The sequence below is a fragment of the Anomalospiza imberbis genome, chromosome 19 (assembly GCF_031753505.1).
Source record: "Anomalospiza imberbis isolate Cuckoo-Finch-1a 21T00152 chromosome 19, ASM3175350v1, whole genome shotgun sequence".
NCBI lineage: Eukaryota > Metazoa > Chordata > Aves > Passeriformes > Viduidae > Anomalospiza > Anomalospiza imberbis.
Window position 1 is genome coordinate 7,427,803 of NC_089699.1, and position 24,166 is coordinate 7,451,968.

A 24,166-nucleotide genomic window follows, 5' to 3' on the forward strand; every position below is an offset into this window, starting at 1 on the left:
ACCAGAAAGTTCTCTCTACAGTATATTTTAAAATGGTCACAAACATTCGAAGAACTTACCAGCACAAGATTTCTTGTTTTTCATAACTGTACCACAGAAGGGTTTCTGCAAAGACAGGGACCTTGGTTAAGGAATTTTGGGGGTTCTGGTTGTTTGGGATTTTTTTATACCCCTTTAATAGTTTGCCAATACCCGCAGAAAATTATAAATTTAAATTATTTTAAAAAATTATTTTATAAATGGTACTCTTCCTTATCTCAGCTTGCTAACATAGATTGTACCTAATTAAATTAACACAAAAGTAATTAAATTACACAAAAGTAAAACCACATCATTAATTAGGAAGGAAGTACACAGTTCTGGAAATTCTCAGTCCATGCATCCATGTATCAAAATGAAAACCAACTGGCAAGACAAAATACAGGTATGCTTATATGAGATTAATTGAAGACTAATTTGTAGCAGCTTATTTGGCACTCAGTTGTCAAGAAAAGCAGTTTTCATTTCCTGTTTAGCATTTGTTTGAAAAACATGAGGATGTGATATGCAATCAAGATATTAAACCTTAGCAACACCCTAAAAGAACGAGGGGGAAAAAATGAAAGAGGACTTTTTAATAAACCAAAGCAACTCCATGTATAATTCTGCTTATAAAGATGAAATCTGTAATATAAAACAAACCCACAGAAAAAGCAAAATCCTTCTTTTCAAATCCCTCTTTATTTAACAGTGAGCTCCCAATTCAGATTAACATGAAATTGTTCAAAGGCCACTGAGGTGAAATGAAGGGGCTGCAGCCTCATGGCTGGTAAATGCTGATTTAACAGATTAAGAGATGGAATCATGAATGGATGTCAGTGTTACTGTTCTTTATATTGCTACACCAAAAATTTCAACCAAATGAACAGCTGTGTACATTGGAGAGGATTTTTCACCTCTTGGCATATTAAAGAAATATGAATAAGTGAAAAGCAATCATATGTCATCAGCAGCCTGAATAACTGAGGCCTCTCTCTTCAGAGCAAATGTCAAAAGCAGTATTATAAAGTTAATAGTAAAAAAGAATAGCTATCCATGATACAGCTTGGAGAGTGTCATGGCTTCTTGAAAAACTTGTCACAGAGCAATAATACTTCCCTTTAATGACCCTATAAATAGTCCTGAGCAGCCTTCTAAGATTATCTGATACTGAATCAGACCAGAACAGAGCAAAAGAAAAGAAGTAAAGCATCAGATTCACAGAGGTACTGAAAATCCACAAGTCCTTGTTCATTAGTATCCCTCTGAGGTGGTTTCAAAATGCTTTTTTTTTTTAGCACTTTTAATTTCTAATAAAATCGTTCATACAATTCTTATATGGCAAATGAACATCATATCATTAAAAGGGGTCCATTTACAACTCCATGAGAGCCATAAGCCACTCAATTAAATGACATTGTTTAAAAAGCACTTACAAGTTGCTCATCACCAAGAATCATTGTTTTCCCCAAATACACTGCAAGAAAAAAAACTGCTCCTTGTGAACATTTAAGTCTTTCTGCTCTCATTAATGTGATAGGGAGAACAGGGCCCCAAAAGGGTTTGGAGGGAAAAAAAAAATTCAGCAATTCCCTATCTGGAAAAAAAAAAGCTCTTTATCCCTTTTGGTACTCTGGAGAAAATGCAAATGTGTAGCAACAAGAGAATTTTAATCAGTGGCAGCACCCTTTAATCCACACCTTTGTAGTGCTCAGTATATAAAAATCATATGCTTCAAATTGCAGGATAACAGGAGTGGGTGAGAGAGAGGCTTTGCAGTGCTGCTGGTCCCATTAATCACATATTGATTGAACACTGAATGCTTTTTCAGGCTGCCTGACAGATTGGAATGGCTCTGGTAACCCCTCACTCAAATCCATGTTCTGCCTCATTCTTTTTTACATCATTCATTAAATCTCCTGGGAATACACACAAACCTCTCTCTCCTGCTTGTCCTCACAGATTTCTCAGCTTGCTGGATGTTCAGGTGCCCTCTAATCCCCCCATTAACACCTTGCTGATCTCACAGCAAAAACCTGCTGTGAATTTAAAAATCCCTTTCTCTATCCCCGTGAATTTAAAAATCCCTTTCTCTAGCCCTGTAAAAAGATGCCCCTCGGCTGTTTGGCTGTGCTCCACTTGTGACACTGCTGCTGGAGAGCAGAAGTGACAGCAAATGTCACAGGAGATGCCACCCTCCCTCCCCAGGGTTAACCTCCGGAGCTCCTACACAGTTACAACACGTGGGAGCTACTGACACGTGAAGCAGGTTTTTTTTAACTTGTCTTCAAAGACAAGGCATTAACATTCTGACTGGGCACAAAAGAAGGTTGGTGAATGGTACTTTTCTAAAAATAGCTCCATGGAGTGTCTAAAAACACCTTCTGAGTGTTCCATGCCTGCTCTCTGCCCACCAGACAAACACAACTGCAAGTACTCCAGAGTTTTATGTAGGCAGATAAAGTCAAAGTGAGCTGCAGTCACTGCCTGTTACATCATCTCTAACAGTTCTGGATTAAAATTTAGTTACTATGCCAGTAACCTTGCTTTCCTATTTGGTGGAGTAAGATTACAGTTCAATTTTCCCAAAACAGACTGAATAAAACAACTTGGGACAAGTGTTTCAGGTTATGCAGTAGCATAAACACAGCAATATTATTCTGACAGTTCACATTCTGAGAATATTTATATTTTAAAAACTTGTCTTAGTGCTCCCATTGCAGGTTTTCATCATTGATGAAAATGCTGTTAAACTCAAAAGAACTATTTGGGATTCTGGGAGGGAAGCTGTGGATTGTGGCCCTCCATAAAGCACTACCCTGAGGAAGGTTCAGCACCTTTCCCAACACAGCTCAATTCTGAGATGCTGAGCCAGAAGCTGTTTTCCACCATCAATATTTCACAGGCCTTGGGATCCCATCCTAAAGATGGCCAAGGGTGATTTCTTCAAATTCTTATAAAATCTATCATGTCACACTATAACCTGATTGACTTCCTTTCAAAAGAAATTAAAAACACCAAACCCAAAAAGCCCACAACAGAAAAAAATCCAACCAAACAAAAAAACCCCCATGGATCTGACAACTTAAGCACATGAAATAGATTAATAAACAAATGGTTGGGAAATAAGGAGCTGAGGGATACAGAATAAGGCAACATTTTCCACAGAAATACTTCCTCACATCTAATTGTTGAAAAATTCAATGCCAAATTGATTTCTCAGCTGTGCAGACACGATCTGCAATATAATCTACCTTATAAAAATATCACTCATTCAATACAGGAATTCAAATGTCTGCAGAACTAGAATATAGGAAAAATAATTTAAGGGACAAACCCCCAAACTAATTCTGTAGTGCATGGTAGAGTGAAATTAGGCAATTTCATTCTGAAAGGGACATCTCAGAAGAGAATTGTTCAATACATGGGTGCCTACATTTCCTTCCATTCCCAGTACCAGATTTTTAACAACACAATACCACGCTCAGATGACCAAAGCAAGGAATAAAAGCCTTTCAAACGTGGCATTTTTTTCCCTTCTGTTTCACATTCTGTTGGACTGAAGTAGCAGCTTCCTCCATCTCAACCTCTGCAGCAACCTTCACCTTCTGACACTTCCCAAATCCCTGTGCTGCTCCTCCTGGCACAGGGATCAGATGCTGCTGTAGTCTGAGCCACGGGCAGCAAGGGCTGCTGCTGCTCCCCACTCCACGGTGAAGAAGGTGATTGTTCCAAAGAAGCCCACGAGCACCATGATCAGGAGCTGCCACTGCAGCAGGAAATAGTTGCTGTAGAAATAGGCAACTGCAGCACAGATGGACTGAGAGGAGAAACAAAGTGGAAAGATTATCAGTGGAGATTTGCAGGCTGGTGCTGCTACAGAAGGATTATCAAACTGACATAGACACAGTTTAATATGAAGCTCTCAGAATGCTTTTGTAGTAGACAGAGAATCTTAAGGCTTCATTATACCTCAACATATGTTTCAGCATGTCCCACAACAGATTTCGTTTTTACTTGTTATTTAAACAGCGTTCAACTGTGGAAAATGAACACCACACTCCAAAGTGTTTGTAGCATTGCAAGCTGGTATTTCAAGTGGTAAAACCACTACCAAAATCTCTGGTATTTCAAACCACTTTGTCTAGAAACAACACAGACAAAGCTTTAACATCATAGCCCAGGAAACTGTTTCCAGCGTCACAAAACTATTTTACACCGAAATTCAGGATAAAATAATTTGCAGCAACATTTTTCTCAGCTCATTAAGAAGCCCGACCCAGTATTTCAGTAACATCCCAACAATCCTACTTCCAAAAGGCTGTGTTAGGCAATACCTGAACAAACTTAAAGATGGCAAAGGCAGGAGCACTGTCCTCTGAATACAGGAATCCCAAAATACTGAGGAGCTGGGTGTTGAAGCAGCTGTCCCCCAGCCCCAGCAGGAAGCTGCAGAGCATGGCTACTTCTTTGCTGAAAGAAAAAGCAATTCCAATTTAAAAGCCATTCAATCAAACAGCTCACACATTTATAAACTGTTTCTGGCAGGCTTATTTGGAAACTGCAAATGGAAGAAAGTTATCACACTTTTAATTTCCCTAGGAAAGAACTGGGAATGCCTGACTTGGCAAAAGGAGTCAGTTCATCAGCTGTAATTTCTTGAATGCCAAGACTTCTGTTACTGTTACCTGCAGTCAATTCTGCACTGAATTAGAAGCACTAAAATAAGGTTTTAGTGCTTGGAGCCACAAAACCCACACAGCAGTGATTAAAAGCTGAGGCACATGGTGAGTTCAAAAATCTGCAGGAATGTTAGAGAAATACCAATTCATTTGGCAGAAAAATACTCCAGCTAAGACCAGTCACCTGCACAGGCACAAATGCTTAGAAAATGCAGGTTAGCAGCTGGGTCTGCAAAACTGACAGTACAGGATTTTCCCACAAACTGGTAAAAATACAGCCCAAAAGAAAGTTGTAATGATGAGATAAGAAAGCTTTCTATAGTCTTCCCCCAAACACTGAGCGCTGTAAGGGACAGGCTGCAGTCACACCAAGTGGAATTTGACAATAAGCACTGGAAGACTTTAAAAACCAGTGCAACAGGGCAAGGCTGGTGCTCCCTGATGTAAAACTGAGCCCAAGACTGTTTTAAAATAAACTGAATTTTTAACACCCACTACAATAGATGCTGGTCTTGCTATTGTGCTACATGTCAGAAACATCAGTTGTCAAGTGACACAACTGCCATTATTCATCCCCAGGCTTTTTATTCTTATGCCATTCAAGTTCCTAAATTGGGTGCACGCTGGTGGAAATCTACCTTTAATAAAAACAGAATTCCTGAAGGCTTTTTCCAGGGAGTTAGTCGCTACACAGAAAAAAACTTCAAGAAATTTTCTGTAGAGAAAAAAGCTGTTTTATGCACATCCTGAGTGACAGCAGCCAAAGGCAAAAAATCCCACATACCTTGGAATCATATAAGCAACTCGATCTGTTCCTTCCATAGGAGCAATGGGAGCATCATTTGGCATGTTGAAAAAAATTAAATAAAAGGCTATGAAATGGACAAGGATGCCCAGCATCACCACTGGGTTCCTGCCAGAGCGACTCTTCTTGCTCAGCAAGCCAAAGATTCCTCCCCCTGCAGGAGCAGAAAAGAGGAGAGAATTGAATCACAAGTGGAGATTTAAATACTGACAATTTAAATTACAAACGTTCCCACACTGGATAACAAAGATTGACTGACATGCAAACAGCCCCAAGGAGTTTGCCAGGGAAATGGGGCAGGAGATTGATCAGATGGGTGCTGATGAACATATTTCACCTTTTGGCATGTATTTAACCAGCAGCCAGTTTCCTGCAGTATTGCAACATCACTAAGTGAAAATGGACAGCCTTGTGCTCAGCTCTTAATTGAAAAACATGCAACTCAATGGATCTGAGCTGCTAATGAACAGTGTTTTTTTGTTAAATACCTCAGTACTTGAGTCTACAGGAAAAAAAAAGAAATATTTACTTAATGAATATTACCTGTATCCAAATTTATTCAAATATCACATCTCATTTAACACAAGCAAACTTTTTAAAGAAAGAGATCCTTAGTGTAAGCATTTATTCGAAAATTTTAAAATTATATCATTCAAGAAGTAATAAAAATGCAAACATAATACTATTTCAAAATAGCATTTAAAACAGCAAAATGGTTTCAATTCCCTAATAACACTGCAGCCCAGTGTTTCTCACATTTGAAGTCTGTGTATTCCTCCACATTAATCCAAAGAGAATGCAGAATATTAGAATTGGTCTACATCCACTTCACACAGCGTAAGGTATAATTCACCGTGCAGTAAGGAACCACAGTGCCAATTCTATTGCTACTATTTCATTTTGTGTTCACATAATTATTGCTGGAAGCTCCAAACACACTATTGAGTAAAACACAAAAAAACCCCAATTCTGATTAACTGCACCACCCTAATCCTTCTTGTTGTCAAAAGGTAGCAAGTTTAGACTCACCCAAGATTTCTCCAACACCAATAAAAATACCAGAGAGACCAATCAGGCTTTTCTCTTCACTGCCAAACCTATTCACAGCACCAATGCACGTTCCATACACTCCAGAAAAGAATGTTAGCACCAAACCTTGGAAGGAAACCAAAGAGAACTGATAGATGCACTCTCATAAAAAGCCATGAAAAAAATCTTGATGTCTAAAGGCTGTTTTCCCCTCAGGTATCTTTCAAATCATATATTTAAATGAGATGTGGGTAATAAAAGCAAAGAGGAAATTTTAAATGATGTAATTATTATATTCTTCTATACCAGTTCCTAAAAACCACATTAGAAAAGTGTCACTCATTGGTGTCACAGGCACCCAGGTTCAGTGCTGCTACTCTTGACCCAACACCTATAGTGTTTATATTTAACAACATATAAAATATAGGTTTATATTTGTTTATAATAAACCTATATATATATGGTTATATTAAACAAATATAGTCCTACAGTTTATATTTCTACTTCTACAAAAACTCTGGAATTTCATCAAAAATTAAAAAATGCCACATGAAATAACACAAAGTAACTGAAGAAATAAGGCACAATTTCATTTAAGGATTTCCCCCCCTCCCACTTCAAGTTATGGCATTCCTAGAAGTCCCTGCAGCCCCAAATACCAATAAGGAGCTAAGAATCCTAAAATGAACTTTTTTATACATACACGATGAATTTAAGCTGAGAAAGAACAACTGTTATTTGTTTTAAATCCTCTTTCTTTCTTTCTATTGCCATTAGTGTGAGGAAAGGTGACACCACTGACCCAGCTAACATGACCATGAGCAACCATTAGTATAAAAATACCAACTCAGTAAAATGTGTATTTAAAACAACACAAAATGTTATTCCTAAACAGAGAAAAATAGCTTAAAATAAAACTCTCTCTTGTATATACTTTGCTTTTTGGCTACAGCCAAATGCTGGTACAGCTCACCCTGCCCTCCCTGGATGAACTGCGTGGCTTCAATAACAGGGGGGCACTTGGAGCATCTTAATTCCAGTAATTTTGGAATAGAAGTCCTTGCTGGCCTTAGGGAATTTTCTGTTTTCCTACAGAAAGTAGCAACACCAACCTAAATCCAGAAGATGGCAGCAGATATTTTTTTCCCCAGTCTGGACTGATTTATTTTTATGCCACCTGTAACCCCAAATTTCAGGATATTCAGGCAAAATCTGACTGACTCCCTTTTCTTCTTGTCTTGCTCCACACTCCCAACCCCAGAGGAATTAATGTGAATTAATCTGGGTTAACACAACACTGGAGATGCTGTAAAGTAATTTGTAACTCAGATTAGTGGCTGGAGCAACCCAACTCCAGAGCTACTCCAGCTGTTTCTCTACCAGGAGCTGCTGTAAACTGCAATGTTTATATTTTGTTCACATCTAAGTTTTTCTTTTCACATAACAAGAAATTTTCCTAACGGTGACTCAAGAGCTTAGGCTCTGAAAGTGCATGTATTTTATAAAAAAACCTAATTTGACCATGAACAAAACTACATCTGAAGCCAAATAAGGAGCAAGAAACCCCCCAAAAATCAGCTCAAGGATTTTATAGGGATTTTTTGGTGGAAGAATCACTTACGTGGCAAAAATACATTTTAATCTTACAACTCTACATTGGTCCAAGGAGGGCAGACCAAGTTTAACTGAAAGTTGCTAAAAAGAGTGAGAACTCTTGCCACAGCAAATTCTATTGATAAAAACAGTTGAAAATTACTAAGATGGTTCCAAATAGAACCATCAAGAATAAAATGAAGAGCACTGGGACTCTCCCATGCCTTAATGAAGGTATGATGTACGAACATTCCTTTAATTCAAATGCAATACAACTGCATTAAATGTATGCAATGCAGCTGCATTAAACAATCTCCAAACTATTGATAGTGCAGTATCAAATCCCATAAAAGTCAGCTATGTAAATTGTGCCTCTCACTTTGGGACCCAGAACTTTACTGAACCAGCACCTGCAGGCTTGGATGCACCCCTCCTCCTGTACAGAAACATTCACCACGACACAGAAACACCATGAATAACCCAAAATTAATTAAAATAGCCAAATAATGTTTGCAGAGAAATGGGTTAAAATTCCAGTCTGGGGTTAAAATTCCTAACAATGCCTTGCCACTGCTCCATGGTGAAACTGCTGGTTTCATACCTGTGTAGGCTGTGGTAACACTGAGAAGCAGCATCTCTTTGGTGAAGCTCAGTGTAATAGATTTCTCTGTTAGGAAATAATAAAGAAAATTAATAAAACTTCTGAGGATACTACTAAGATAATCTACACTTACTTTTGCTCTTTGCTTAAAACAAAAATTGGTTATTATACAAACTGTGTATTAAAGTTTTATTTACTGTTTATTACAGCAGAGTGCCAAATAAAACAACAAGAGGTTTAGCTGCCATCTAGAAGAAATGTCCCCTCCAAAAACTGTATTTTGTAAGAAATGCAGTGGGGGAAATATTAAAGAGGAGATACACAGTTTTCAATTATCAGATAATTTCCTGCTCTCTGTACATCTGTACTCTCAGTTCATGGCAATTGTCTCCTGAAAGGATTAATAGATTTTCAGAAGATCCCCACATCCTCACAACAAACGTAACAGTCTCAGGCAGAACACAAAAGCTTCAAAGGGAACTGCAGATGCTTCAGTACTAAATTGTTAACTGGCATCAACTGGTGACAAAAAAAATCAAACAACCTATTTGACTTCTTTTTATCTTCATATGTTTGCTGATTTTTATTTTTCAGTCTCACTGTCTTTCCCAAGTAGCAACCTGCTCCTTTTGTGCTCATCTGTACAAGGACGCTGTTGTGAAGCAGTTTGGATCTGAAATCACATCAAAGGAGGAACACTCCAAATCTCTCCTGGACCACTCAGGTATGTGATTGAAGTGGTTTGTACATGATCACATCATCAGCACAAACACAGAGAGCTGGCAAGGAGATGCCAGGTTCTGCTGAAGCAACTCTCATGTGAAATTGTACTTACTGAAGGCAGCCACTGCTTTCATCATTTTGCTTCGTGCAGACCTGGGTAAACAAATTACTTGGTCAAAATGGAAAAGAAAAGCCACACTTTATTGCTGTGCTGGAAGGCACCTTCATTTTTCAAAACTTCTGTACATTTTCTAGCCCTGAACTATAGACTGGAATATTTCAATGTATTTTTTAAAGTTTCTGAGATCTAAAGTAACCACAAAATCTATCTGCCTCATGCACTGGTGAATGCTTGCTTAATAGACTCTTTCTTTTGAACATTTTTAGCTTTCAACATTTTTTCCACAGGCATGCTCACTGATATTTTTCTAACATTTTCATTGTTCTTTAAATAAAGCAAAAATACTTAATCTGATGCCTCAGGCAAAACTGCAGTGAATCTGTGTAACTGTGCATTTCTAATGTATTTATCAGGGTGGCATATATATTTAGAGAAGATAGGAAAAACATGTTCTAGTCTGTAAAACAATCTATAAAAAAAAAAAAAGAGTATTTTCTGTTTTTTCCAGCCTTTCAAATGGGCTGATGAGGGCAAGATAAATAATAATCAGTGGAGAAGAGGTGAAGGGTATCTTTTGCAAGGCACTTGCTTATCAAAGGAAAAATTTCATGTGCAGTACTGAACTTCACCCTTGAGGATATTATTTCTCATATACTGTCATTGTAAAAGTACAGACCCTTTTCTGTTTTCTGTTAAATCTGTGAATCCACCAGATTGCTGATAACATTCATGTTTCCAGCACAGAGGGGAAGTGAATGCACAATGTTCCTGTGCGGAGCAGGAGCACAAACGAGGAGATGTGACAACATGTTATTGCCATCAACACTTACGAGCTCTCCCCCAGGATTTCATTAGTGGAATCATCATCCCCTGGAGCTTTTGTGTCCTCTTGCTTCCTAATCAGAAAGAACAGAACTGTGCCCACAAGACTGATAACAGTCAGAGCAATGAAGACAGTTCTGCGATCGCTCTCTGTGGAAAAACAAACAAGAGCCATAACCAGATGTGCAGAAGAGATTCAAACCAATCCAGCTACCTCCAAACAACTAACACACACATGCTACAGGGTTTAACACACACTAATTTTCTAGCTTACCTTCCACATGGAGCTGCTGGCAAACTCCTGTCTCAGTTTTATGGTGCTAATAAAATATCAGCAATTTAAAGAGGTCCCTCGCATTCTCTGCCATGCAAAGGCTATGACCAAGGAGCAGCCAATTAAAGGAAGTGCATAAATTATTAGCAGAATAATGTACATTTTTGAAGACTTATATAATTCAGACTGGACATAAACTGCCCCAAACCCCTTCAGATTTCTAAGAGAATCTCTTGATTCATCAGAACCATGAGCACCATGACATCATAAACTGTAGGCTGGGAAACGACGAAGGCATTAAAACCACCAAAACCTCAGTAACTGCCACAGCAGCTGGAGGGGGCATCCCTGCTAAACAAGCTGGTTATACTGCAGCACATCCACATCTAATACAAAAGCCACCCCCACCTACCAGTATTAAGCAGGGAAAAAAGCCATTAACAGCAAACAATTGTGACTGAACTAATGCATGACCCTGAAGATATCACCTATGCTTGTATTTACTTCCCCCTTAGCTCAAAAGCAAATGCAAACCTGTCCTAAAAATAACTTGGGTATGATCACAGATCCAAAAAGAGAAGGTGTGCCTCACAGCTTGACTTGACTCTGCTATTTTTATATAGGTAGTAAAATAAGATTTGATTTTTTAATGCTATTTGATTTTTAAATGCTGCTAGGGTTTGATATAAAATTTTCTAATAAAGAGGAATCTCAAGACATTTGAGATGGAGGGAAATGTAACAGCAGAACTGCCTCATAGTTAATTGCTCTGTTCTGTGGTTAGCAGAGCAGTGAAGTTTGGAATGCACAGAATTTGAGACCCACCCCCCCAGGTTCAAAGCATCTCAAAATATTTCCAATAACACTTAAACCTTTGTATTACAAGAATGTAGAAAATGACCTTTAAATTTAGCTATTGTGTCATTACCAAACCTGTGTCTGTGGAGAACCTGAAAAGATGGAACTCACAGAAACAAGAAGTGAACTGTTCTCTCTGAAACCTGATAATTATCGTTTAAAAGTCAATATCTTATTCTTGATTGACCAGAGCAGAATTACATCATCTGCTAAAGGTTAAAAGAATTGACCATTCTAGTAGATATTCAACATTAGGACTAAATAAGGAAAATTATCAGTAATTAAAGAACAGGAAAATCAAACTTATCTGTTTAGAGCACTGCCTTCCCAGCAGTGCTCATTTTTGGTTATTAAAATCTATTTTCACCACTTTTCTTAGTGAATTCCCACCCCTCTACTTTGCCTGGCCTAAACAGTTGACAGAAATTTTTGGTTTAAAAACAGAATCTCAACACTGTCTGGCTCAAGAACATAGATAAAGTCATAAAGAACATAGATAAACTGTTCTCCAGTTCCTGCTCTTTGCCAGTCAAGCACAATATCAAATGGAAAAAAATACAACATTAATTACAATCCCTTCAGGAAGTTCATCTCATAAACTATGCCAAGAAAGGAAGAGAGTTCTTACTCCACTCTCCCAGCAGTGCTGCCTCCTACACAGCTTTGTGCCAGCACAATTAACGCAGAAATGAAATAAACTGAGATGGTTTTCCTTTATTTCATAGCTCTGTCTCTAATATGATTTAGAAGAACACTCCACACCAGGAGCTTACTTTGGAACAGGACAGTGTGTACAATATTACACATACAGCCAGAACACTTTCCCCCCAGATAGGTGTATTTTGGCACAAATGTGTCTGCACAGGGAAAGTCCCAGAGTAGCTACTGTGGAAAATCTCCAAGAGACTACTTACAATAAATTGGAAGGGAAAAAAAAAAAAGAGTCAGCTTTTGTATAAGCTTCCTGCCACTTTGGAGTCCATTATTTAATCTCTTAGTTCATGCTACTGTACTTAAAGGTTGGCCATATAAACAAGCAGTACCCACCTGATATGTGAGTTTTTCCTTGCCAAGCCAAGTATATATACAGATTTCCAAAAATCAAGCTGCAAACAAAAAGAGCAAAGGTCAACAATATATTCTATGAAAAAAAACTAGGGTTGCAGCACCACATTAGTGCTATTTTATACAACAACAACAAAAAAATCCCAAGGCTGTGCAATGCTGAAAGAAATAAAGGCATGAGTCACTCTCCATGTCAACTGCTTTTATATAAAACTCAAATTTGAGGATTCTGCCCCAAAATGCTGGCTATTCATTTTTATCAATCAAGACACAAGGTGGTGGCAAAAATGATTAAATTTGCATCTAAGCTGCTTCTAATTTTGGAAGGGTATAGGTTAGAAAGCTGACATATTTCTGGAGGTGATTTTCTAATACTTCCCTTGCAGGTTCATGTGTTTTGTCTGAAGTATTGTTCAGTTCAAGGAGATTCTATGTCCCCAACTACCATTCTGTGTCCCTAACTACCATTTCCCAAAATACAGTCATTCTGAATGAGAGATTTTAAACAGTTTTCGAGCCAATTCTCTTCTTATTAACCCATATATTTTACTCACTCACACAATCAGCTGAGTTTGTGGAAATTGCTACTCTGATAACATACTGAGGGATTAATTCTGGAACTGAAAACTTTAGAAACACAAGGTTTGACAAATGCATGCTGGTTCAGGCTGATGTTCTCCCAGCCCCTGGATTCCATTCACACAGCACCATTAGCAGTGCAGGCTCAGCACCCTAAGCATGTCTGCAATTCATTCCCCTGGTTATCTCCCAGATGTATACTCTGGGAGAACACTCAGAACTACTGCATTAGAGGTGGTAAAAGGATCTCTCTTCAGGAAACACTTGTGCTCCTGTCTCCCATGAATTTGTCTTATTCCTTTCAATCCTGCTCACACCATCCAACTCTACAGATCCCCAAGGCTGCAAGCTCCAGAAGTTTAATCACCCACTGTAAAAAGCACTTGATCTGTCTCAAACCAGTCCTCCTTACTCTCACCCAGTGACCCCAGTTCAGCACAGCAGCATTTGGTGAGCAACAGTTCTACACTCAGCTCCCCTGCTGCCCACATTGTGGTATAATCCTGCTCAGCTGCTGTTCCTCCACAGGAAAAAGTCCCAACCTTTTCAGTCTCTCCTCAAGCCATCAGCTCTATCTTCTTGTATAATTTCATTATTTTTCTCTATATCCTAATTGTATTACACTCCCATGAGAGGCATTAACTATCTCTGTACAAAACACTTAATGGCCACAACACAGCATCCCCTGCCTTGTTCTCACTGCCCTTCTTGATGCTGAGCCTTTTGTTGATTTTTCAGTTGAGCAGCACTCCAAGTTTAATATCAGAAAGCCAGAAAAACAAGATTTCTTTTCTGGCTTCTGACTGCTGGGTCCAACTTCAGTATCTTCACCTTGGCAGTGAGAACCAGCTTCTCCTTCAATAAAGGACACAAATTGGAACAGCCCTGTATTGTAAAATATAGGTGAACTTGGTGGGAAGAAATGATGATGTCTAACATCAGTTTAGAATAGCTATAGCATAGTTATAATAAAGAAACTATGCTATAAAACATTAATTATAGCTATGCTTTATTATATTTATTATAACTATGCTATAATACATTAATATATTGTATAAAAAAAGATACTAAAACTACATACCTACTTTAACTACTGTATCTAACAACTAACAACTTGTGACTCTATTCTTGAGTCTAAACACAAGTAAATCTAATTAGTTATCAAGTTCAAACAATTCTTACCAGAATCTAATCAAGTAACCACTCTAAGTAAACAATTCTTTAAACACATTCCACATAAAAAAAACAAGAAGTAGAAATAGAAACGTTTTCTTTCTTTCTCTCCGTGTACTTTTATAAAAAATCTTAAGAGAAAGAAAAATGTGCTTACCACAGCCCTCCACAACCAACAAGATTGCTGTTGCATCCCTCAAATGCTCCCCTAACAGAAATATATCTTTTTAGCAGCTCAACAGCTGAGATTGCAATACTCAGCTTTCTTTCTTTTTTTTTTTTTTTTTTTGCAATGCACAAAACCAATAAAAACATTGCTTCCACCTCTCCTTCCCACTGACTGCAAGGTCCCAGGGGAGTCATTTTCAAGGCAGTCTCCCACTTGTAAAAAGATGTAAAAAGCAGAATGTGTTCACAACCAAAAAAAAAAAAAAAAAATCAACAAATAAAGCTTACCTGAACTGTAGGAGTGCCCAAAATATTCCACTGTTCCTTCCAATGGTGTTTTCATCAGAATTTTCAGTCAAGCAATTTCCCTGAGCTGTCCAGAGGACTGAAACAGGCAGAATATATTGCTCAGGAAATAAAAATATTTTAAAGGCATATTCAAATCTCATAAAAAACAGTCAGCAGAGTAAGAACAATGCTTACCAGCAGCTGCAATGCCAATAAGCACAGAGGCAGTGTAGAAAGCCCATGTAGCTGGCTGGATAAAGACTGCAATGTACAGGCTAGAACAGAACAGATCAGTTCATTGAATACTGCCCTAAAGTGGAAAATGCTCTTTAACAATCAGATAGCTCACTTAGGTGCTTCTAAATCAGCTACTCTCTCCTAAGGGATGTTGAAAACCAGGTTGGATGTGAAAAATCTTCTTACCCTTCTAAGCACATAGAAATTTTTTTGTATTGTTACTAATCTGAGACCATAACATCAAATCCACAGTCAGCAAAGTCTGGAAATGTTGTGGAAAAAAACGTTTTGTTTCCGGTAGGCTGAAGTACTTTGCAGTTAATCACCTGCAGTATCTCTGTGAGAGGCTTTTCTTAGCCAGTACAATTTAATGTATGGCACAGGAGCCTTAGATGTGAAAAAAAAAAAGAAGAAATATTTCCAAGAAAGCAGGCAAATCCTCAGAATTAATGCTTACCTATAAAACACACCACTAACAACCATGGAGAATTGAGGTCCCACTATTGCAACCAGTGAAGGCGATATAAGATTTGATGCAGACAATACTCCATAAATAATGGACATGCTAGAGAAATAAAAAACAAAGACTATTAAATACTTAAAATAAATTACAGGCTAAAATATGATTTAAGAGTGATCAGTGGATTTCAAAATATCCAGTTAAATACACACATAACAGCAAAACTTCAATGGTTCACTTCCTACTTTCTTCTGTTCCCTTCACCCACGGCACTCCACATGGGAATACAGAAGTGAAGAGTATTCCCTGGATTTCTGAGTAGAGTCCCACACTACTGCAGGCAATGACATCTTTTAATTTACAGCATGCATTTGTCAAACTGCCTGAACAGTAGTTATTGTATTTTGTACACTGTACGTCTAGAGGAGAATGTTCTAGAACCTCATTTATCTGTCAGTGAGGTTTTCGTCTTCTGCCAGATACACCACAGAAATTTCACAGACATATTTTGTGCCTGTGGCATTTTTAGTTTAAATTAAGACAGTAAACCCTTCAAAGGAACAATGAGGTTTTCCTACAGGACAGATTAATTTGGCCTGCAAAAGCTCCCTGATCGTGCCTGACAAGTTTGACTCTGCCAGCGCAACAAAGGGAATGGCTTTTTGTGGCTTTGCTTGTCTTTCTGACTGCTCCTCTCACATTTGTGTTTTATTTCCTGAGAGCTGATCCACAGCACCTGTCCTACACAAACACACTGTACAAAAGCAAACAACCAAGGCCTGAGTTAGCAGTTTAATTTCTTTTTAAACTTCCACCTTCTTCGCCTCCTAAGGTAAAATGCTGAGAATGTGATGACAGTGGTTTTTGTTCCTACAAAGAAAACATGCAAACCAGATATGTAGCTCAACTGGAAATAATTCAGAGCAGAACTGTGAGAAGCCTGTTTTAAACTGCTTTAAGTGTGTCAGTAAATTGTGAAGTCAGCAGAACACTGCAATCTCTTGAGAGTGTCTCTCTACTGGATGAAACTGTAACTAAGTTCACCCTGCAAGGAGCAAAGTAAGAAGAAAATCTGTGTAATTACCTCGTGTAGCCACTGCCATGAAAGTCTGTGTTGTTTAAATTCGTGATAACAGTTTGCTGTGAGGAGAAGATCATACATTGTAATATGTTAGAATCTATTTTGTATTTTGAGAACACCTGCATTGGTTTGAAGTCAGTATTAAACATTAGAATTATTCACTAACAGACACAACAAAGTACTTGAAATAATTTAAAATGTTAATTACAACTCACACCACCTCCACAACAAAGATGCAGGAGACACTTGGCAGGGAAACATCTATGTTTGAAGAAGAAATTAGTAATTTATTATTAAATCATAACTTCATAAGACACCTAAAATACTTCACAAACTTTTGTTTCACTTAAGACCTCTCTAACATATATAGGTATGGCTACCTTGATTTAAAACGTGGGGAAAAAAAGGAGAAGTTTCAGAATAATCTTAAATTGACCTAACTATGAATCTCTGGTAAGAGTTTCCATTCTTTTCAGCATCCCATTATTTCCCTGTTCCTTTTTTTCCCCTTGACTCAGCTTTAGTGATCATGAGACCACGCAGTTAGTTGGACTGGCAGGCAGATCTGACTGAAAGTCACTTGTAAAGACTCTTATGACAATGAATTACATGATCACAAAGTGCAATTTGGTGAGGTGCTGAATTCATTGCAGAATTTCTGAGATTGTTGGGCTGCACTTGAGAGCTCACAGAAAGTATTACACTGCACTAGGACTTACAAAAACTACCTCAAGCAGTTATTTCTGTAATATTTCTGTATTATTCTCTAATATTCTGTCTAAATATTTCTGTAATGCAGTGAAGGACCTTTATCTGTCTGAATCCAGCAAGGATCCTTCTTGCATGCAAGAAAAGAGGTGTAAGACATGTGGGTTCAAAGGGGATGTGGAAATCCAACTGCCCTGCAGGAGCAGAACTAACAATACTGAAAGCAGCTCAGGAAGTTAAAGAGCTAAACCTGGCAGTAACAGGAGTCTAAAAATTTAAATAGTAAAATTGGATTATGCTGTGCCCAATTTTTGCTCTGGAAAGAGATACTAAAGAGCAGCAAATAACTCCTTCAGCTGGAAGGTGATTTGGCAGTTTAGCAATTGCAGAAATCTATTTGTCAGGTGTTATCCTCATACTCCCCCTCAGTATCTAGTTAGTTAAATTATGAAAATCTAGTTAATAATAGCATAGTTAATAATAACTTATGCAAATATTTTGAAAGGGACTATATAGAATATGCAAGGCTCAGCGTAATTCAATTGTCCAACATCACAAGTATCAAAGCAGACACTATTTTAAAGATCAAACATTTTACAAGCTTATTTTTCTACTTTCTAAGCAATCAGGCTCAGTTTTGTATGTAGCTATGCTATCTTGAAGAGATAACCTGTCAAATTATTGGGTTAAACACATTAATCTACTTAAAACTAAACCAAAAGAAGAGAAATGTCCAAGTATCTCGCACATTAAGAAATCCCAAACAAAACAACATCAGAGCACACAAAAGACAAGCCAAGGTAAATAACTGAGACAGAAACGTGGCACGTTTTGAAAGTCACACCTACCGCGATATTTCCACAGGATTGGAAAGCAGTGAATATAAACATAAATGAGACTCCCAAAATAATGATGTTGAAAAGCTTTTTTCCTTCTGGAGACATTTTGTGTATTTTTCCCAAGTCCTCAGCTTCAGTCTGGAAAAACTCTTTTTTTCTTTTAAAAGTTTCCTGTTAACCTCTGTTAAAAAAAAAAAAAAGGCAAAAAGAATAAAAGAAAGCAAGCTTCAAAAATATTGATTACTTAGGGCTACTCATTAGCTGACTGAAAATATCAATCAAAGAGTCCTGGTTACCCTTTCAAATAATGTGCAACAAAACTTGACAAGTAAGGTCTGGTGCAAAAGGCGAAGCCCAAGATTCCCTCTACCCGTTCCCACGAAGTTACCAGGGCTGACTGCAGTGTGTTACTCCATGGCATCCCCCTCTCCCAAAGGAGCAGCTTTCCCAACACCGAGCAGGTGAATCGGCTCAGCTTCTTGGCATTGCTGAAATCAGAATTGCGGAGATCACCTGAGGAAGGAGCGATGAGCCGCTCCACACATCTTCCATGCCCTGCACAGGAAATAAAGAACATTTCAGCGTCTCGATCAGCTGAGCCTGCCCTCACAGCCCTTGTGCACCATGGGAAATGCAGTTTTAGCGAAGCAACCTTTTCCTATTTAAAGCGGCGAAAATCTCCCAGTCCTTAAAACCAAGTTATTTGTACCAGTTTTTGAGAATTGTAGTTTCTCGCCACTGCGTAACACCTGGGAGAAAAAAAAATAAAAATTAAAAAACACACGCCAAAAAAAAAAAAAAGCCCTCGCAAACCACACCAAAAAAAAAAAATTCAAACCCCACTCAACGACAGAATCATGGAATCACAGAATGGTGAAAATTTGATGGAAAGGGACCTTAAAGCCCATCTCATCCCACCCCTGCCATGGGCAGGGACACTTTCCACTGGACCAGGTTGTTCCAAGCCCCCTCCAACCTGGCCTTGAACACCTCCAGGGATGGAAGTGGTACCATTTATCTTTTACTTCATAGTATTTCTAAATAATAAATTTAAGATCAATTGATCTTCGAGTCATGAAGATCTCTGTTAAAACATTACCAATACTGAGAGAGGATCAGACATTGACCAAATGGCTGCTTTTTCCTGTTACCATCCTTTGTCTGTTCTGTTGGACCTCTGGGGTTGGAGAATCCAACTAAATCAGTTCTACTTTAATGCTGGCCAAAAGGACAGAGAAGGAAATGCAGAACTGATCGATGTAAATGACAAATCACCGCATTTTACCTCTGTTGTCTACAGTAAAGGGTTTAAAGAAACAGAGGTCTCAAAGGGAGAAAAGGATATTAGCCCAGGAGTTAGAAGGGCTCGTTGAGAGAGTTCAAACTAGACCTGAAGTGGGATAAGGTTTGCTTGACGAACCTGATCACCTTCTGTGATGAAACAACTGCATGGATGGATGAGGGAGGACAGAGGATACTGTCCATCTTGACTCCAGCAAGGTTTTCAACAGTGTGTTTCACAACACCCACCTGGGGAAACTCAGCATGGGACGAGTGGGCAGTGAGATGACTGAGCACTGGCTGAATGGAAAATCCCAGTCATAATCAGTGGCACTGGGTCTGTTTAGAGACCTCTCACTGGTGTCCCCCAGGGCTGTTTAACCCTTTTATCAATTGCTTTGATGAGGGACCAGTGCCTGCTCAGCAAGTTTGCTGATGGCACAAAGCTGGGAGGGGTGGCTGGGAGTGCTGTGAGCCCTTCAGAGGGACCGGGGCGGGCTGGGGACAAGGGCAGAGAGGACCTGCCCGAAGTTCAGCTCAGGCAAGTGCAGGGTCCTTCACCCGCGGAGGAACAACCCAGGCACCGGCACAGGCCGGGGCTGACCGGCTGGAAAAGCAGCTCTGTGGGGAAGGAGCTGGGGGTCCTGGAGGACAAGGAGCTGTCCGTGAGCAGCGCTGTGCCCGAGGGCACGAGAAGGGCCCTGGTGTCCCGGGCTGCGTCAGGAGAGCGTTTCCAGCAGGTCAGGGGGTGATGCTGCCCCTCTGCTCAGCCCTGGCCAGGCCTCCCCTGGAGCAGTGTGCAGCTCTGGGCTCCTCGGGATGAGGGACACGGAGCTCCTGGAGCAGGTCCTGTGGAGGACCACCAGGATGGTCTGGGGACTGCAGCATCCCTGTCCTGGGGAAAGGCTGAGGGTGCTGGGGCTGAGGGGCCCTCGTCCCTGTGTGTCCCTGTCTGCAGGGAGGGCAGAGCAGGGCCCAGGCTCCGCTCCAGGGGGCCCAGCAACCGCACCAGAGGCCACGGACACCAAGTGATGCCCAGGAAACTCCACCTGGACATGAGGCAGAACTTCTTCCCTGTGCAGTGCCCAAGCCCTGAGCAGATTGTCCAGAGAGGGTGTGGAGTCTCCCTCCCTGGGGATATTCCAGAGCCATCCGGTCACAGGCATGTTCCATGCCCTCTCTAGGATGACCCTGCTGGAGCAGGGAGGTGGGAACCAGGCAACCCCAGTGTGGTCCCTTCCAACCTGACCCACTCTGTAGCTCTGCAGAATAAAATCTGCACCCCAGCCACAGTAACGTATATTTAATACATGCATTACATGCTCTTTTAATCCCTAAACTGTATTTTCTTAAAATGTCAGTGTTTGTCGAGACAGCGTTTAATTTTCATTCTTGGAGGAAAGTCAGTGTGATTATTCAGAGGCTGCTTTACAAAGATGCAATTAAAATATCAGGGTGAGGGGTGTAAACACAAGAAAAGCTCTCTTCTTCCTTTTTAACATTATTAATTTATAGTGTAGAATTTTAAGATCCTCTAGGAATAGTGTCCCACTCATGTCTTTTCTCCCTTATGCCAGTACAAGCTTCCATCCTGCTGCACAGCAAACCGGGCTGGTGGGGCTGGAACAATTCCTTTGGTAACAGCAGCAAGATGTGTCGAAGTGACTGAAACTGCGAGGAAAGGGCATAGGAAACTTCCGTCATTTTAGGAAAATCACTGCAAACATAAACTTCAAACTTCTCCCTTGGAAAAGGGTTTCAGGAGATGAAACACCATTTTTTAAAATCAAAATTCTCTGGTGAAAAAATAGTACAAACATGAAGCAATATAAAAGGTCAAATCAGTATCAGTTTATTTGATTTCTGAAGTAATTTATAGCAGGAAAGAAACTGTTGCTTCTGGATTTGTATTCTTGGCACTGTTTATTTTTATACTTCATCAGTGCAAAAAAAAAAAAAAATTAAACAAAAGCATAGTAAAACTAAGAATTTAAATTCTAGTACTGAAATAATTTTTCATATTGATTTGGATTAAATAAATCAGTAGAAAATAAGTCTCATTTCTATTCTTTTTTTAACATAGTGTTATGGAACAGCTGGGTAGAAACTTTCAACATTGTTTTGAGAATGAGAACCAGGTATTACAGTTCAGGAGTTCTGGCATTTTATTAGTGCTTGAGCTGACAGAACAACAACTTTTGGGGCGGGGGAGCAGCTTTCACGGAATTTCTCGGACTCTGAGAAGTTGCTTACCACCCTTACACAAGGGCTGTGCAGATCTTCTCCCACAGCGCGAACATGCCGAGCGGGCCGGTGTGAGGATTGTTATAAACGCCAATCACTTGTTTTAAAAATTTCTAAAAGTTTACTAAAAATAAAATGGAAAAAAAAATTAATACAAGTATAGTAATAAAGATTAAACAATTAGAGTTAGGACAATTAAAGAGACAATAACAGCAAAAAGTTACAGCCCGGGCTGGGTACCTCTCTCTGGACAAAAGTGAGCCAGGAGAAGGACCCCGATAAAAAAGAATTCCCTCCTTAAGAGGGGTAACCTGTTGCATACACAAATCACTTCATGAATATGCATTTTTTTTTATTTAAAACAAGAAGTTCGTCCGGTACTTGTTGAGGAATTCCTGTTAATCCCAGGCGCCTTGAAGTCTAAGTCGAGTTTGGAGAAGTTCGGTTTTTTGTTGATAAAGAAAGCCATAAATTCCTTTCCTCTGGAAGATTTAGGGGTTTTTGTAATTGTTATCTCTGTGTGAAGAATTTCTTGATTATCTTCTCCTTCTCTTGAGCAAAAAGAATACCACACACACATATTTTCTATTTTAACTACTAAAGCTTAATTTCAATTACAAAACTACATTTACTATATTATTAAAATGTTAACTTTCCAACCTAGCATAATACATACAGTAAATATCTGCGTAGAGCCGTATAATATGCATTTTTCACAAGGATGATTTCAGTGTTTCCCTGCTCCGCTCTCACAAGGCGCCGAGGAGCCGGCGGGAACGGATCCATCGCGGCACGCTCAGAGCCGGCGGGGCCGAGGAGGCTTCCCCGGGCACCGCTGCCCGCACGCACGGAGGAGAGCCCGCGGAGAGCCCGCTCCGCGCTGCCCGGCCCCTCACAGCCGCCACAGGCACGCAGCGGAGCGCGGGCAGGAAAGGCACCGAGCTCCCACAGCAGCTGCCGCGGGAGAAGCGCTGTGGCAGAGCCGGGCCGAGCGGGGCTCCCCACGGAAGGCCGGCGCCGTTCCCCTCACGGCTCTCCCCTCCGCCATTTTAAACCGTCCCCGCCCGCGCCACAAGCGATTCACTTCACCAGCGCTATTTTTTCCCGCGGCGGGGTTTTGTCGCCCGCCTCCCTCTCCCACACACACTGCTCTGCCCCAGTTTCTTCTCTTCTTGTTGTTATTGCTATTTTGGGGTGGGTTTTTTTCGGTTTTCAACACACATTGTTCAAAAATTTCCCCGCCTCCACCGAGCCCTTCCGGGTCACGGCGGCGGCGTTTTAACAGCCACTTTCCAACCACAGGGCGAATTATGAATTTAGAGGGGGATTCCCTGCCCTCCCTCCGGGACCACCTCGGGAAAAAGTAGGAAAAAAGTGATCGGGGGTCGCTCCCGCGGAGCCGCGGGCGGGGCGGTGCGTGCCGCGTTTCCTTCCGGGGCGCCGCCGGCCATTTTGTGGCGTTAAGCCGCGCGCGCGGGCGGTTCCCTCTCATTTCCTCGTCGCGGCGGGACGGGCGGCCGCTCCTGGCGCTTAGCTCCGGCCTCGGGCCGCCCCGCGGACACTGAGGTGAGTGCTGCTCCCTGCGGACCCCGCGGCTTTCCCCTGTGCGCTGTAGCTCTCCTCCTTTTTGGACTCGCCCTGCGGCGTGAGGCGCGTCGCCCTCAGGGCCGCGCCGGCTGCTGACCCCCTTGAACCCCTCAGGTTTATTCTCTTCGGCCGCCGCCGCCCCTCAGGGGCTCCTGCCCATCATGAGTTACGGCCGCCCGCCGCCCGATGTGGAGGGCATGACGTCCCTCAAGGTGGACAACCTGACCTACCGCACCTCCCCGGACACCCTCCGGAGGGTCTTTGAGAAGTACGGCCGCGTGGGCGACGTCTACATCCCCCGGGACCGCTACACCAAGGAGAGCCGCGGCTTCGCCTTCGTGCGCTTCCACGACAAGCGGGACGCGGAGGACGCGATGGACGCGATGGACGGGGCGGTGCTGGACGGCCGGGAGCTCCGCGTGCAGATGGCCCGCTACGGCCGCCCGCCCGACTCGCACCACAGCCGCCGCGGGCCGCCGCCCCGCCGGTACAGCAGCAGCGGCTACGGCCGCCGCAGCCGCAGGTGAGCGCCGCGGAACGGGTAACGGAGTTTGGGCAGTGGATGAGATGAACCTCAGCTGTGCGCCTGTGCAGTGGGAGCCGTTTGTTTTCATGTTGGTTGCCTAGAGAGGTAGTGAGTTCGCCGTCACTGAACGGTAGGGACGCAGAGTTGAGCCATGTGCTCTAGGTCGATCCTGCTTAAGCAGGGAGGTTGGACCGGATGACCCACCGTTGCCCCTTCAAACCGGACCGATTCTGGGACTCTGTGTCCTTTTCCCAGCGAGTTTCGCTGTAGGGCTGGGAACAGGAAGTGGGGGTTTACTAGAGGTTTACTAGCACAGGCACGTGGGGTTCCTTCGCAGTGGAAGGGTTTCGCCCTGTAGTAGGTTTAGCCCCCGGCCACTCGCTCTGAACAATGGCGCCCTGGTA

General features: G+C 41.2%; 2 protein-coding genes across 10 annotated transcripts in view; one reads left to right on the plus strand and one right to left on the minus strand.

Annotated features, from left to right (window-relative positions):
* Positions 1-444: 444 nt before the first annotated feature.
* On the minus strand, positions 445-18,649 carry MFSD11 (major facilitator superfamily domain containing 11). Its single transcript, XM_068209443.1, has 14 exons — positions 18,495-18,649; positions 18,134-18,305; positions 16,581-16,636; positions 15,494-15,601; positions 14,995-15,074; positions 14,800-14,896; positions 12,574-12,632; positions 10,403-10,544; positions 9,564-9,604; positions 8,729-8,794; positions 6,535-6,660; positions 5,485-5,659; positions 4,356-4,491; positions 445-3,838 (listed from the first exon to the last, which is right to left on the minus strand). The coding sequence occupies exons 2-14, from the start codon at positions 18,227-18,229 to the stop codon at positions 3,671-3,673; spliced, it is 1,350 nt and encodes a 449-aa protein (XP_068065544.1). The 5' UTR covers positions 18,230-18,305; positions 18,495-18,649; the 3' UTR covers positions 445-3,670.
* Positions 18,650-22,861: 4,212 nt separating this feature from the next.
* SRSF2 (serine and arginine rich splicing factor 2) overlaps positions 22,862-24,166 on the plus strand; it is a 4,903-nt gene continuing 3,598 nt past the window's right edge. For 4 of the 9 annotated variants that reach the window (XR_011005191.1, XR_011005192.1, XR_011005193.1 and 1 more), the window contains exons 1-2: positions 22,864-23,215; positions 23,351-23,759. Coding sequence is in view for 4 of the 9 variants with exons in the window: in XM_068209447.1 (XP_068065548.1) it covers positions 23,398-23,759 (362 nt within the window). In the remaining 5 variants the exon portion in view is untranslated. Of the gene's footprint in view, positions 23,760-24,166 lie in introns of all 9 variants that reach the window. The other 5 variants (XR_011005194.1, XM_068209449.1, XR_011005195.1 and 2 more) reach the window with 3 other exon arrangements.